We start from the raw sequence: 16,301 nt of genomic DNA on the forward strand, positions 1-16,301 counted from the left end.
TAACTTTTTCTTTGGTCTAATGGAAGATGAAACACCATTAGCTGGAACATAAACAAGTGGATCAACATTCATCCGAGTAGAATCGATCTTATGACTAACCTCCATCATATCCTTCTCATCATAGGTGAAGTCAGGGCTTGTAGTTGTTTGCTGCGAGAGCTCATCTTCAGCTGAGTCATAGAGAGGTATTTTCGCTGTTGCACACTTTGGTTGGTATCATGTTTTGATTGTTTTGATATAAGGCAGTCTACCTTGAATTGGCTCTTTTGATTGTGGTATTGACTTTAAGTGCTGGCTGGTGCTTTTGTTGCCTAATTACTTATGTGTTACATCTCTCCGTTCCTCAAATATATGCAGATCAAAAGCTAACTACCGATGTTGCGGATTTACACCAGGTGCAATAAGGGAGACCACGTACTGTTTTGAAAGGAACAAATTCGAATCAGCATCGATATTGAAGGCCTGTTGTCATGCTTTTGAGGCCAAAGCCTACTCAGTGCAACTGTTGTCACAAAGGGAACAAATAAAAATCAGCAAAAAGAAGCTCCTATTGCATATTCACAGGTAATTGCCTACTTTTTAGTGTTTGGATTGCATATTCTTCTACATTTAGCCTTGACCGATCAATATACCTAATTAATACCAAGATTTTGAACAATATTCAACCATCCTAAACACAATGTTTTCCACGGAACTTTTGTACATTGATAGTATATCAACTTGCAAGTCAATAAATTTGATACATTATAGGAAAAACAATTTTTCTTAATATGGAACATTGTAGACAGATGAGACAAGCATATTTATGAACTTAAAGCTTACTGAAAAATTCTACAGACGAACATGGTTTACATAGTGAATCATCCTAATACTTTCGGCGTTTGCCATGTTTCTATTCTTTTTTTTTTTTTTGCCTTTGTGAGCAATCTATTCTTTTTTTTTTTTTTTTTTTGCCTTCAATCTATTCTTTTTTTTTTTTTTTTTTTTTTTTTTTTTGGCCTTTGTGAGCAATCATCCGTCATTTTCAGTTGCAATTTCATGGTAGCACATTAAACCAATTTTCTCTATGCAAATAAATAGGGAGTTGCTAAATTTCGCCACCCCTTTAAAATTACGTATTTGTCCCTGTAGTTTAAAAAATTACAAAATTGCCACTGGACTTAAAAGTTAATTAATAAATGTAAATCACGCTTAATAACACTATTAAGAATTTAACGCGTAAGATTTGTCTATATATATCGAATTCTGAGATGCGTATGAAGTACGAATTCAAACACGGTACTATCTCTCTAAAAACTGGTACTATCTCTCTAAAAAGTGTTAAAGAAGTTGTAACTCGTAATTGGTTAAATATGGCTAACGAAAGCGACTATAAGTCGGATGCAGTACGTAAAGTTGTCGTTGGAAATTTTAAAAAAAAAAAAAAGTCGCACAAAAGTTGGCGATTGAACCATGGTTCAAGTGCATAAAATTGGGCGACTGAACCATGGTTCAGTCGCACAAATCTGGGCGACTGATCCTAGGTCCAGTCGCCCAAATTTGTGCGACTGACCCATGGTGTAGTCGCCTCATTTTGGGCGACTGTTAAATAATTATTTTTTATTTACGTATTAATGTTTTTTTTAATTATTATTATTATTATTGTTAGTACTATTATTATTATTATTATTATTATTATTATTATTATTATTATTATTGTTGTTGTTGTCATTATTATAATTTTTATTGTTGATAATTTTATTTTAAAATTTTTTAAATTTTTTTATTTACGTAATGTTTTTATTATTATTAAAATTGTTATTTGTTCTTGTCATTATTAATTTGACTTATCGTTATTTATTTATTTATTTATTTATTATTATTATTATTATTATTATTATTATTATTGTTGTTGTTATTGTTGTCATTATTATTATTATTATTATTATTATTATTATTGTAGTCATTAATGTACTTAATTTATATTATTTATATTTCAAATTTGCAGGAGTTTGAAAACTTTGGAGACAACGTAGACTACTCCGGTAGCTTTGTTACGGATAGGGAATTTATCTCCTTAGATGAGTTACATAGTTGGGCCGATGCGATAGCAATAACAATCGGTTTTCAATTTACATGTGCTTCTTATAAAAAGAAAGAAGGACGTTCTAGAGTTAGTGTCTATTTAAGATGTCGCCGCTATGGTAATATTAGGGGTGATGTACATAATCTAGATAATACTGCCCGACCTGGTTCTAAAAGTAGAAGTTGCGGGTGTAAATTTATGATTGTAGGAAGTAGTCGTAAACCACCAGAAAGACCTTGGACGGTAAGGGTGTGTCCTGGTGAAAAAGGAAAAAATAACCACCCGTTCTTGGTGTACAGAGATGGTCATGTAAGGGCAAATAGGATTAATGTAGATATTCGGGAGCACATACGACAGCTTAGTGCAACCGGAATGCAACCGGCCTTTATTATGAATTCTATTAGAGATAATTTTCCTTGTTTTTATGCTAGTATGAATCAAATATATAATATTAGGCAATCAATAAGGAGAAAAGAGATGGAGGGTAGGACTTCCCTTCAACACTGTCTTCATATGGCCACAGAACTTAATTATGTGGTCTGGACAGACTTGGATAACGAAGGGCAATTGAGCAGACTATTAATTGCAAATCCTACCTCTATCCAAATGATACGTACGTGGCCGTATGTTATGCTGATAGATACAACGTACAAAACAAACAAACAAAAGTGGCCACTATGTGAAGTGATCGGAATGACGCCAATCAATCACAACTTCTTGGTTGCGTTTTGTTTGATGCGAGATGAGGCGGCTGTGTCGTATTCGTGGGTGTTGCAGGGATTGAGAGATATTTTCGGCACTGCTCAGACTCCTAAACATTGCCATTGCTTATTATGGTTTTGCTGACGGTAATTCGCAATATAATTGTTTGGTTCTTCCGTTAAGGAAAGCATCGGGCGTGAATAGTGTAAATAAAGTAATACATATATGTTGGGTTAATGGAAATCATTTTGTTCAACTTTTAATGAACGACGATTCATCCCCTCTCCCGCCGATCCATCAACGTTGCAAACAAGCAGCTGACAATTTCACCAAACATCTTGACACACATTTCACTATGAGGATTATGCTCTGAAATAATCTACGCGGGCCACGATCACGACCAACTAATAACACCGCTGACGATGCTGTAAATTTAGATACTCTATAGAATTTATACACGACATTCATTAAAAATTGTATATAATCCATAATTATACTACTGTGTATACGAATGACATTCATTGACAAAAATAAATGCAATAATTAATGTAAAATAATTTCAGTACAGACTATGCAGGGTCATACCCATTAAAAATTTGCCATTCTTCAAATAAATCTCTAGAATCATTAAGGTATATTTCTAACGCATGTCGTTGACGGGGGTTCAAATCTGCAAGCTTAGCAGGTAGTCTTGCCACTGGAGCGAATCGACTGGGCTATTCATTCAGGAACTGAAAACACAAAAGGATAATGTCCGTTATTAATTCATTAAAAAAAACTGAAAAAAAAATTGATAATAAAACTCACGTATTCAGATCTGCTCTGAGAAGGACCAGGCCCGGAAGTCAGCCCTTTGTCCGGTGCTATGTACGGGTGCGAGCACACTCTGAACCATTCAACGTAATTAGGTTCAGCCTCTGAAGGAACAGAAGCCCGACGAAGTCCCTGCTCAACAAGGCGGGCACTATAGGGGAACCTACTCCATGCCTCCAAATATACAGCAGAAGAAGAAAAGGTCACGGAGTAGGTACCGTGTGCCGGTCGGAGAGCCTTGGCTGGTCTAATAGGAGCGGGAGGAATAGCCTGCACGAACCCAATCTGTCGCAATGTGCGCTCCGGCAAATACACCTCCACAACATCAAAGCACGTGATACCCCCGATGACGGTGGTGCGTGGGTGATCATTCAGCAACGCACCAGCAGCAGAATTGTAGGGAGTCCATTCCACCTGCATACAAGCGAAGTTCACAAAAAAATACTATAAATTAAAAACCACATGCATGACAAAATGTAATGTACAATACCAGAATCGGAGGCGTACGTTCGGAGCCGTCATAAACAAGTTTAGCTATGTGCCCGCCATAGCTAGGGATCAGTCGCGTATCTGTCGGCCCCCCGGGCTGGGGTGATGTCACTAACCAGTCCGTGTTAGTGGAATGTGAGGGCCTGCTCTCCCGTGGCGGCTCATTATCGAGAAAACTACGTCCTACGCGCTCAGATGCGACAGAAGAATTCGGGCCGCCACGGGCAAATCTGCCGTTGGGGCAGCGAACAACAGTCCAGTCCAATGGGCGAGACTCAGGAGCTTGGAACTGAACATCATCAGCATCATTATCATCATTACTATAAACCCCCCAACTACTCTGGAGGCTGTCAGCCTGGTCATCAAAATGAGTACGCACTTGGTTCACCGCATTCGACCTTTGGGCCTCACTGTGTCTGGCAGTCTCTTCATGCCTAGCCCTCCTAGCAGAACCCGTGACCCCCCTCTCATGTGGGTCCCCTCTGAGTAAGGTAGGCTTAGAACTATTACCTCTCAACAATTGCCTAAAAAAACCCTTTCCTTTTCCTTGATTACCAGCCATTTTCTACAATTTTTTACAGTTTCATTCAATATTATAAATAATAATATTTCTAAAAAAATAATAATCAAAAATTAAAAATGGAAAAAGAAAACCTTAAAAAACAAAATAATTAATTAATAATTCAAACATAAATAATAATTTAACAACAAAAAAGTTAACAATCAACATAAAAAAAATTAAATTAATAATAATAATAATCACCTTTTTAAAAAAAAAAAAATTAATAATAATAATAACTTTTTTTTTAATTTCAATAAATTAAATTATTATTAACTATCACAATAACAATAATAACATACTTCAAAATTTAAAATAATTATTCCTAAATATACAAAAAAAAATAAGAGGAGTCGCCCAGATCTGGGCGACTCCTCTTCATTTTTTTTCAATATCATAAATTAAAAACAATATATAAAACTTACTAAAAAAAAATTAAATACACATTACAACATACAAATTTACACTAATAATTTATAAAACAAAACACAAACATATATTTAATAATAAAAAAAAACAATCACAATAATAATAATAAAATTAATGATAATAACATTAACATATATTTAATGATAAAAAAATAACATTCACAATAATAATAATAAAATTAATAATAATAACATTAACAACAATTATAACATACTTCAAAATGTATAATAATTATTCCAAAACATACGGAAAATAAAAAAAATAAAAAAAAACTATGAGTCGCCCAGATCTGGGCGACTAGACCCGGTTCAGTCGCCTAAAATTCGGCGACTGAACCGGGGTCCAGTCACCCAAATCTGGGCGACTCATAGTTTTTTTTTTTTTATTCTTTTGCAACTAATTAAATTAAAAATAACTTACCTCGATTAATAATTTGCGGATTGAACTTAATTTTTGCTCCGAAATTTAGCTTTTGTAAGTTGGTTTTTAGTTGTAGTGAGAATAATTTTAGTGGGAGTGTAGTATATATAGAAAATTTTAGCTTTAATGGCAATATTGTTATTTTTTCAAAATCTAAGGGCAAAATGGTAATTTACTCAGAGGGGTGGCGATAAAATGAAAAGGATGGCGAAATTTAAGGATCGGGAATAAATAATGTGAAACAACCATATCTAGGATGTCACAACGAAAAATTGCATCGGAATCTTGCCGACTTCATGAAGCTGACCAAAACAGCACTTTCAAAGGTCAGTTCGTTCACGTTCCTGTGAGCTGATCCATTCTTGGCTGCATTTTTTGAATAATTATTTGATGCATTCCATATTTTCAGACTTGTTAGTCTGCTGTAGATTGGTCTGCTGCAGCGGAATTAGCATACCGTAAGAAGGTTGGTGGACATTCCAAAGCTCACAACTCTTTGTGAAGCTCCTATAACTGAACGTCTGCCTGATTTGACAAAACATGCAAATCATGATTTTCATTTCGTAAAATCACCATAACTTTAATCTTCCTCTTATAATGAATCCCTCACCTTAACTGGATATAATTGGAAAGTCGTACATTAACATCACGTTATGTCTAAGTTAGTGCACGCCACAACGATAATACAATACCCAATTCATTCAAATGTAAGGAAAACAAATCTAAACATTTTATCATCCTGGAACCAACATAGCACATATTTGCAAACAAATGCATTAGTGAAAAGAGTCCATCAAAAGTTTAGTCTTTCATCAATGATATGTGCTGTAAGATTGATGAAAAAAGATGAATGCAAGAAGAAGATGGATAAAGGAGAATGGGTTAGTGTAAATTACCCAAAGGCAAAAAGAAAATTTCCTAAGTTAAAAAAAAAACAAACTTTTTTTGGGTCATAATGTTACGGTAGCTTGAATTTTAAAAGTACAATGCTATTTTGTGGAACGTTTTTTAAGATTTGCTACCACTGGCCTTTTACAAAAGTTCGTGTCTACCATGTATAATATCCCAATATAATATATACCTTATTTTTACTTTAAAATTGATTTGAATATTCTTTGATAAAGTTTGAATAGAATGAAAATAGGCAATGTTGGTTGCATTTATGGAACACTTGTTCGACTTTGTTAACATCGGATAAAGTAACTAGTTTGAAAAGCTACAACGACTAGTTTGAACTTTGAAAGGTAATAGAAAAAGTCAAAGAAAGTTAAGTAGGCTTCAAAATCAGATACAATTTTTACATTCATTTTGAAGTCGTGTTTGATTACTAGGTCGAATAAATGTCGAGTTTTCAGGTGTGTTTTGAACACATCATTATATTTCATGAAGAGTTACATTACAAATCATTTCATTACACCATTTAGTACCAATAAACAAGCGAGTCATAATAGGTCGAGAAGTATCGGTTGGCCTAGTGATTGATATTTTTCTCCCACTCTTATAATTTGAGTATAATTCTCACCACATATAAAAAAATAATTTTCCTCCCCTCTCCCATGTAGGACGTATTCTTAACCAAAACCAAAAAAATAAGAAAAAAAAAATAATAATAATAGATTAAAGAATCTACCAATAAATTCAACTAAAGACGGTAGTACATTATAATTGGAATACAAGCCTTCTTATTTAACTACTCTCCCTTCCTATTTGTTTGTTCATTTAAGTTTTTGCACGTTGATTTAAGTTTTTGCACGCATTTAAAAACAAATTTTGTGCTTCGATATCTCTCAGTACGCTTTATAAAAAATTTTAAAAATTATATATAAAAATTCTTTGCATCAAGACGAATCTAACAAGATCTCATATAGATATATTTTGCCTTTAATCGATACTTACAAAATCAAATTCAAATTTCTCCCACTTCTAAAGTGAAAAAACTTAAAATGGATAAAAAAAAACTGGTTAAACAAAAAAAACCGGAGTAGTAGAATTGTTCCTATAGATGAAATCTAGGTCTAACGATAGTAAATAATAAATATATAAAATACATGAATTAGTTAATCCCCTAAAACTTTACAGTTTTGGATATTTTATTTGTTTCTTGATCTTGATTTACAAAATGTCAATAAATAATAAAAATATTTTATTTATCATTTACCAATCTAAGTACTTTTTGTTACTTAGTAGAAAATGATAATTAGCAATGTGAATATTATACATAAAACAATTGGGACACAAAATCCCCTCAAGTTTCAATATAGCCCCCCTTGTTTACTTCCTCACTTATAATGTTTTTATTAAACTTTATAATATCTTATAACCATGAATAAGAGGTCAAGCTTATAGAGGAGTTAATATATTATCCGTACAATTAAAAAGGTTATATTTCGCTATTAGGGACAAATATTAAAAGTATTTGACAAATGATTTTTAGGGCTTTTCATTGATTTTTGACTAATGATTTTTTAGGGCTTTTCATTGATTTTTGACTAATGATTTTTTAGGGCTTTTCATTGATTTTTGACTAATGATTTTTTAGAGCTTTTTATTGATTTTTGATTAATGTTCTTTAGATTTTTTTTAATTGATTTTTGATTGGTTTTGATTGGTTATTGGTCAAACTTTGATAAAAGACTCTTAAATCAAAATGAAAAAATTATTTTAAACAAATTTTTCATCTTCTTTTGGCTTATTAACTTATTTTTTCTCTATCAAACAACCAATAACAAGAAGTTCCTAATTGACCAAACGTCTATATAAACATCTTTTTTATCTAGCTAGTGAAACAGTAGACCATGAAAAACATTCAACAATTTCATCTAGTCAAACAAGTCAAAACTATGAGTCAATTGCCAAAAAGTTATTGAGGTTATAGAGTTAGAAATCAGTTGAGTCGTTAATACCATCTATTTGTAGTATTTTTTTTGCTACTTATTGTTTTTCACAACAGAAGTTTGACCTTAAATTGCTATTATTATACATGAAAATATATCAAGCGAGATAATATTAGATATATTTTGATGCTTAGTTTTGTATATCAATTATTTTGTAATGTTTACTCTTAGATGATTAAAAAATAGTAAAAGTTAAATGTTGAAAACCCAAAAATCTTAATAGATTAGCGTAAAAATATAAAAGATATACATATGTAAATAATAATATTATTATTTTATTTTATTTAGAATTATAAATAATTTTCAAACAAAAAATGAGTCATATACTCATTTGGAATCAACTTTAACCTAATCAATGAACTATAGTTCCGATTCCAAGGTAACATAGTCTATACATAACGCTACCATGAAAATGGTGCAACATCAAATATATAAGACCCAAAGTGGGTGATCCAAAGCAAGTCAACTGATTAAATAAAAGCTTTATTTGTTATACTAATATAATGAGGTTCCCTTAGTATTGCACTCCCTCGTTAGTATACAATGCTTCCATTTTTTATTTTAAACAATTCTATTTAGTGTTTTCATTAAAAATATTTCTATTGATATTTTAATTTTTCTGGAAATAATTAGATTTATCCTAATATTATTATATTTTAATGTTAAAATCCTTATATATTTTTCACTAACTTTATGTTACCATCTTTATTATACTCATGGTCTCTAAATGTTTTTTTATTAATTTTACTTTAACATGTTTTAGTGTTAATAATCTCTATATTTTTTCACTAACTTTATTGTATATATTTTTTTATATTAATTTTATCATTTAATAAAATAATATCTCCAGCATATAAAATATTCAACTTTCTTAATTACCCTAATTTTTTTATGGAACATTAAATAGAAATAGACGAAAATAATTCTTAAATCTTCTTAAAGAACAAATGAAAGTGAACAGCTATGATGGTTTTCTGCTTTCTTTTTATTTATCATTCTTGATTAAAACTGTTTAAAAGTGACTCGACCCAAAAATCCGATCTGAAACCGAAGGTAAACTGACCCGAAAATGTGTTCCTTTTTTAGGTTTATCGAACCGACATTACCTGACTCGAAGCCATATACGAACCAGTTGACAACTGAAAATGGGAAAACTCAACCCAAGCTGTAATCGATTTTTCTAACCGACACATAACCGTTAACCGAGATTACCCGAACCTAATAATGACCGACCCGAGTCATATCCGACCCGAATCATGCTCAAAATCGAACTCGATCTGGCTAAAATCGACTTAACCCGAACGAAGTTTAGATTGAACTGCTGTAAACCTGAACCAATTTTTAAATAGAAGTATGATTGACTCATATTCAATCATCTATTAGTTATTCTAATAAAGTCGTAAATGTTTTAATAAAATAAATTTTATAAATACATGGTTTCATATATTTAGAGTTAATAATCAATGGTCAATGTTTATTTAACTACTTTTAATCGAATTAGATGAAAATTGATAGAACTTTATAATTTTAATTTCCGGTCAAACAAGTAAATGTAACAATGTAATAATGATCACTAATTGATTTGCATTTTCACTATTTTTCTTTAAGCAAAGGAACCTTATCATCAATTAAAAAATAACTAACAACTTAATCTGATACTTATTCGATCAATAGTAATTAGTAATTCGCAATTTGTAGCCGAATTCTACTTGAAATTACCCGAACCCGATCTGTACCTAGTAAAACTGAACCAATTATTAACCGATGACAACCTGAGACCGATTGAAACTCGACACGAACTTTAACCGACACCGACCTGATACTAACCCGATAGTTCGAATAACCGATCTTCAACCGAACCGACCCGAGTATGACCCATCGCAACATGCATCCGAAATATAACTGATCCGAAATACAACCGAATCGAATGATACCCGTCCGAAACCGACCCGATCACCCGAATGAACACCTCTATTAATGATCATCATTGGATTCTCTAGCCATGTAGCTAGGTTGTTTCGTGTACATAATTTTCATATTCCTAGAAGTATTTGTTAGTATGTGTACCTCACACTCATATGGTATGAGGTACATATTCTCTATTCAATGGATTTCCTGCTAGCATAATTGAACATATCACCATTTACTTATCTTGATTCTTAATTGATGATGTGGTGTTCACTATTTGCTTTTTCTTGTTTTTGGATTGATGGAAGTATTTTGATGTATAATAATAATTTTAAATTAAGAAATATAATTATGTTATATATATATATATATATATATATATATATATAATATTTGCTATGAATAATATAATAATATTTGTTATGAATAATATAAATTTGTGATTAGAATAAAGTCTAGAGAGAAGCTATTGATACACTCACTTCTAATAGGTAATAAGGATAACTTATAAATAGAATAATAAAAGTGATTGTTAACAGAAGATGAAGATCCTTAATTAGTTAAGAATTTCAAAGGGTTTCATTGATTTATTATTTGTTTATCATAATATTTATTTGTATATTTTTTTAGTAACGTAGCAATGAATTAAGGCAGGAGACCATCACCATCTCTCCCAGCTTGTACTCCTACTAAATGCATTGAGATAACAACACAAGGGAGGAAGGAAGAGGAAAAACACTAGGATATACAAGCCACAAACCACCCACGCGCGCAACAAATGCAACAAATCCACCACCATGGGACATGCATGATGACAAATTGACAACCCTCACCACTTACCTAAGCGGCTCTGGCTCATCCCTTAGCTTCTTCACGTGGATTGTTGCCATTCAAAGCCATACATGCCCAGGGGCAGATCTAGAATGAATTCATTTGATGTCCATAATGTTTAAATATGTGTGTAAGCATGTTTGAATCCTCGTCAACGCATTCACATAGCAAAGATTCTACCAACTAAATCCGCACATATCCTAATATCTTTAGGTATATGAATTTATACATAACTTAAATAATGTTGGTTGATATTATTAACTGAATTTGAATCCGCCTCTACACATACAAGAGGGAAGCCGTCATCTCAAAAAAGGCCACACCACCAACCACGAGAAGTGCAACCATACACCACGAAGGCACGAACAACAAGCAAAGATGGACCCAATCAAAGTCAAACGCCTTTTATTTTCTATGTTGTTTATGTGGCTCACAAACTCTTGTTATGGAGTACATTGTGAATAAAATAAGTGGCTGTTCAAGAAGGGTCTCAAGGAGCAAAAGGTCAGAAGGTAGCTGCTCTTCACTCGACCTACACGAACGAGTGAACTCGACCCAACTGCTGGCCGCTCGACCCACTCGAGCAATTTGACACGATCAAGTCGAGCAAGTGCGCGTGTTTTTCTATTGCTTTCTGTTTTGTTTTTGTTTTTTGACAAGTGTGCGTGTTTTTTATTGCTTTCTGTTTTGTTTCTGTTTTGTTTCTGTTTTTGAGCAAAAGTTTTTTTTCCTGTCCTTTTATGTTTCCTTAGTCTTAGATATACTCCCATACTACATAATAAGAAAAGTGCAATGAAAGTGCAATACTCTTGTAATTCTCAAGATAGTGAGATTAATCTAGTTTGAGAGAGAGCCATAAATTAGAGTTTTTAGGGAGAAACTAAGGGTTATTAATATCCCTTTTTAATTTCTATAGATTTTCATTCTCCATAGTTAGTGTTGGATTAGTACTTTGTAATCTACGACTCTAATTAATAAATTGTCTTTATTTCTTTGGGTGGGCTTTTATAATCTAATATCAATTTGATATTTGGATTTTCCTAACTTCCAATTCTTAGTGTATTAATTTATTTTTATTTTGTAATCTTTTCATTCTTTGTTTTAGAAACTTCAAAGAAAGAGCATTTGCCTTATCAAATTGGTGTCAAGAGCTTAAGTTGAAATCTATGGAAAGTTAGAGTTTCATTGATTTGGTGACTTTTGGAGATTTTTGAATTGGTTCTTAGTAGCCATAGGTGTTACAAAGTTTGAGATAGTGTTTTTTGATAGGAATGTTCAATTTGGGTTATGAAAACTTAAGATGAAAGCTATTTTAGTACAAAATGGGTATGAGAAAACTTTGTTGGAAAAGTCCAAGAAACCTTTAAGAATGTCCATGGAGGACTTTTAAAGAAATGGATTTGAAGGCACTTTTCATCATACATTTGTGTTTATCTAATAGTGTACTTAGATAGGTTGCAAAGGAGGAGACAACGACGGGTCTTTGGTTGTAGCTAAAGTCATTATACATAACGAAGTCGGTGGAAAATGTTGAGAAAGGTAGTTCTCTTAAATCACATATAGATGAATTTGATTCAATTGTGATGAATTTGTACCTTGATGTAAATGTTGATGATGAGGACCTTCTATAAAATTGTTGTGCTCAAGGAGTACAAGCATTTTAGGGAGACAATCTTATATGAAAAAGATGATTTGACTCTTGAGGATGTAAAGGGGGCTTTACTACAAAGGTAGGTGATTGAGAATCAAGTAACAAAGAGTGACAAATAACCACACGATGATGAGGGCCTTGTGGCTATTGTTCACAATGATAGTGATGAATTTTATTCTTGTTGTTGAGTCAATTGAAAGGTCTAATGATAGATGAATTCTTGATTCGGGTAGTTCTTTGCATGTCACACCTCATAGACTTTGTTTCTCAACATATGATAGTGCTCAAGATAGAGTGGTACTACACATGGGTAACAATGCAGTGTGCAATGTTGTGGGTGTTGGGTCGGTAAGAAAAAGGATGTTTGATGGCATGATTTACACTTTGTTAAATTTTCATCATGTTTTGGATATAAAAAGAAATTTGATATCACTAGGTGCCTTAGTTAGTGATAATAGTAGATACATTCTTGATAAGGATATATTGGAGGTCACAAATAGGTTCGAGTAGTGATGAGGGGTAAGAAAAAGGGGTCACTTTATGAGTTTGTTGGATCAATGGTTGATGGGTTGACATGGTCAAAAGGTTTTTTGTTGTCCAACTAGCATCTTCTTTCTTTGTGGCATTTGAGACATGAACATATGAGTGAGAGAGACTTAATGGTTCTATCCAAGAGGGGCCTTTTTGGTGAGAGATATACGGGTTCCATTGGATCTATTGAACATGGTATTCTTTACAATCAATGATGGATTAGCTTTAAGATGGTTGTGAATAGAACACGTAGTACTCTTGTTTGTAGTCACTCGGTGTTGTAGAGTCTTTTCTTCGTATCATCACATGATAATCACAGATATTTACTTGCTTTGAGAAAATTGTGGGTTTACTTGTTGGAGCATAGTGATGAGATATTTAGGGTGTTCAAGGGTTTTAAGATTATGGCAAAGAGGAAATTCGAAAAGCAAAATGGTTTTGGTAGATTTATGAGATGTAGATGGATGGTAATAATGGTTATGGCTCTACATGGTATAGCTCATTATTCGTTGTTACAAGTGGGATTAGGCGAGATGTATGATGCCAAAGTGGGGAAGTTGGCACTTTATGATTACTCCAAAGTATAATACTTTGGTGATATGACTTATGCTTGTATGGGAAACAATTTTGAGCTATGAGTTATGAAGTTTGTCTTCTTAGAAAACTCAGTGAGGATTAACAGGTACTTGTTGTGAGATCCTAACACATCAACATTCATGGTTTTGGTTGCTTTTGTAGAGTTTTCTTATCTCCGAGCTTGTGGTTCTTTTAGCATCAAGAAGAAGGTGAAGGTTGGTAGCGATGTTTGTCTAGCTAAGGGGTATGAAGTTGATGATGTATATGCACCTATTTTAGGTGGAGTGATTCCTTTGTGTACCTTGAAGGAATAGTTATCATATTCATGGGGTGATGTGATGGATTAGGGTGAAGGTGGAGATGTCATGGCAATGATGGATAACAATGTGATAGATCAAATGCATGTAAACTAGGATGTTATTTTATTAATGAGATGAGGTGTGGTCTTATGTGTAGTCATAGGATGGTTTCACTGATAAGAGGTTGTTGTATTTTCAAGACTTTGTAGCTTGGGGCTTGGTTATTTTGGGTAGAGTACTTGCTCCTCTGTAACTGAAACAACCAAAACCAACATAAACGATATAATAATATTGTCTACAAAGCAAAGCGGAAGACTTATAGAAGTCGGAGTTGAATCCAACATGTAGTTCGATAGCCGCAGTAAACCAATATCAGTGTATTTAAAACTTTTTACATAATTAAGTGATTATTTACAAAACATTATAAAATCATTTCAAATATCTAATTTACAAAATGTATTTCCAAAATTTACAAAATGTATTTCCAAAAGAAGTCCTTGCTCGTCTGCAACACATAATACATGTAGGCATCCTCTCCACCGCAGAGCTAACCTGAAAATGGATCTATCCCCCGTAAGGGATTGGCCCCATCAAAGACTGTCAACAATTAAATTGTTGAGTAATCCAACAAACTATTATATTTTATATACAAGTCGCTAATAGACATCTTCAATTAAATTCTTTAATTGCTTAATTAATAACTCCTTATAAAAGATTAATTTTATCAAAACCCAAACTCTTTTAAAAGACCGTTTGGTGTCGACATAAATACGACTAAGAACCTTTGGTTCATAGTGAGTCAAAATACGGCTATAACTTTACAAGTTAATAGCGAAAATCAAAATGCGGCTATTACTTTACAAGTCAATAGTGAAACAATACGATATATGAAACATATGATTTCATTTGTGAAACAAACAAAACTTTATATACCAAACGTATTTATTCAAATCTCATATTAAAAAAATGATATAACAACACTTAAAAATGTGAGAATATATGGAACGTCAGGAAGTAGGCTTGATCTAAATCCTAAGAACACGGGTGATCGTCATCACCGAAAATAAGGTTCTTGCAAGAACAAAACGGGATCGGGGCTCGTGACCGATCCGAATAACCATTACCTATTATCAAGCTATAGGATTTCACGATAATCCGGATATAAATATCCGTTGTTAATTCCCAAAAACAGACATTTCAATGTTGAACATTTCAATATAAAACGAATTAATAAATCACTTGATTTTGTTTGAAATTAATGACCATAACTCACTTTCATAGTACAATATATTTAAAAGCTCATATTTATAAAGCTGTGAACATACAAAACATAATTTTGATCAAGGAGTAGAAGCCAAGTCAAACGAAGTCAAAATTCAAAATTTCAAACACCAAAAATCAAATTAGAAAACCGAAGAACTTCATTGATGCATTTGAACAAACACCTTGTGTACATCAATTTATAACGCCAAAAGATAACAATCCAAGCTCCCTTTTTCATCACCATCAATAATACTCAACAAACTCATACTATCTATAATTACCCAATAAAGAAACATAAAATAATCTTAAATACTTGATTAAAGAAATCCCCAATTGAAATCCCGATTTGAACAATTAATCTCATGATTGGTTATTCTCGATTTTCATGACACTCTGTTAGTATTTTGATCACAACTCTCTCATACGAACTCATTTGGGGGCAATTCAAGTAGTTACGCGACCCTGACTCAAAGCTCTACAATTCTTATGCAGACACTAAAACCCAGAAACAATCAGAACGACCCCGAAAATGGAAAAATAGAAAGCTTATTGTCGATTTTCATGAAAGCCTGTTAGTATTTTGGACATAACTCCCTCATACGAACTCATTTTGGGGAGATTCAAGTGCCCACGCGACTGCGACTTGGAGCTCTACAAATCTTATAGAAACATCAGAACCCGGAAACAATTACAATGGATCCGAAAATGGCCAAAACAGAACGCTTAGTTTCTGTCAATATCCAAAATACTAAATTTTATACTAGAAACCAAATAACCCAATCAACCAATACTAATCAACACTAAAAACAACCCAATGACTAATTGAATTCATATACTCATCTTAAATTTAAGTTGATACTTAAATTTGAAT

General features: G+C 32.7%; 1 protein-coding gene and 1 long non-coding RNA gene across 3 annotated transcripts in view; one reads left to right on the top strand and one right to left on the bottom strand.

The window, feature by feature from the left end:
* The first annotated feature begins 375 nt into the window (after window positions 1–375).
* On the top strand, window positions 376–3,030 carry LOC130805728 (uncharacterized). Its single transcript, XM_057670513.1, has 3 exons — window positions 376–395; window positions 489–564; window positions 1,988–3,030. Exons 1-3 carry the CDS (start codon window positions 376–378, stop codon window positions 2,909–2,911), a joined length of 1,020 nt encoding a protein of 339 aa, XP_057526496.1. The 3' UTR covers window positions 2,912–3,030.
* An 11,562-nt stretch (window positions 3,031–14,592) lies between these two features.
* The window catches only part of LOC130805365 (uncharacterized), a 2,128-nt gene continuing 419 nt past the window's right edge, over window positions 14,593–16,301 (bottom strand). Inside the window, exon 3 of one of the 2 annotated variants that reach the window (XR_009040201.1) lies at window positions 14,593–14,731. This is a non-coding gene — a long non-coding RNA (uncharacterized LOC130805365). Of the gene's footprint in view, window positions 14,765–16,301 lie in introns of both variants that reach the window. The other variant, XR_009040202.1, reaches the window with a different exon arrangement.

The sequence above is a fragment of the Amaranthus tricolor genome, chromosome 2 (genome assembly GCF_026212465.1).
Source record: "Amaranthus tricolor cultivar Red isolate AtriRed21 chromosome 2, ASM2621246v1, whole genome shotgun sequence".
NCBI classification, from domain to species: Eukaryota; Viridiplantae; Streptophyta; class Magnoliopsida; order Caryophyllales; family Amaranthaceae; genus Amaranthus; species Amaranthus tricolor.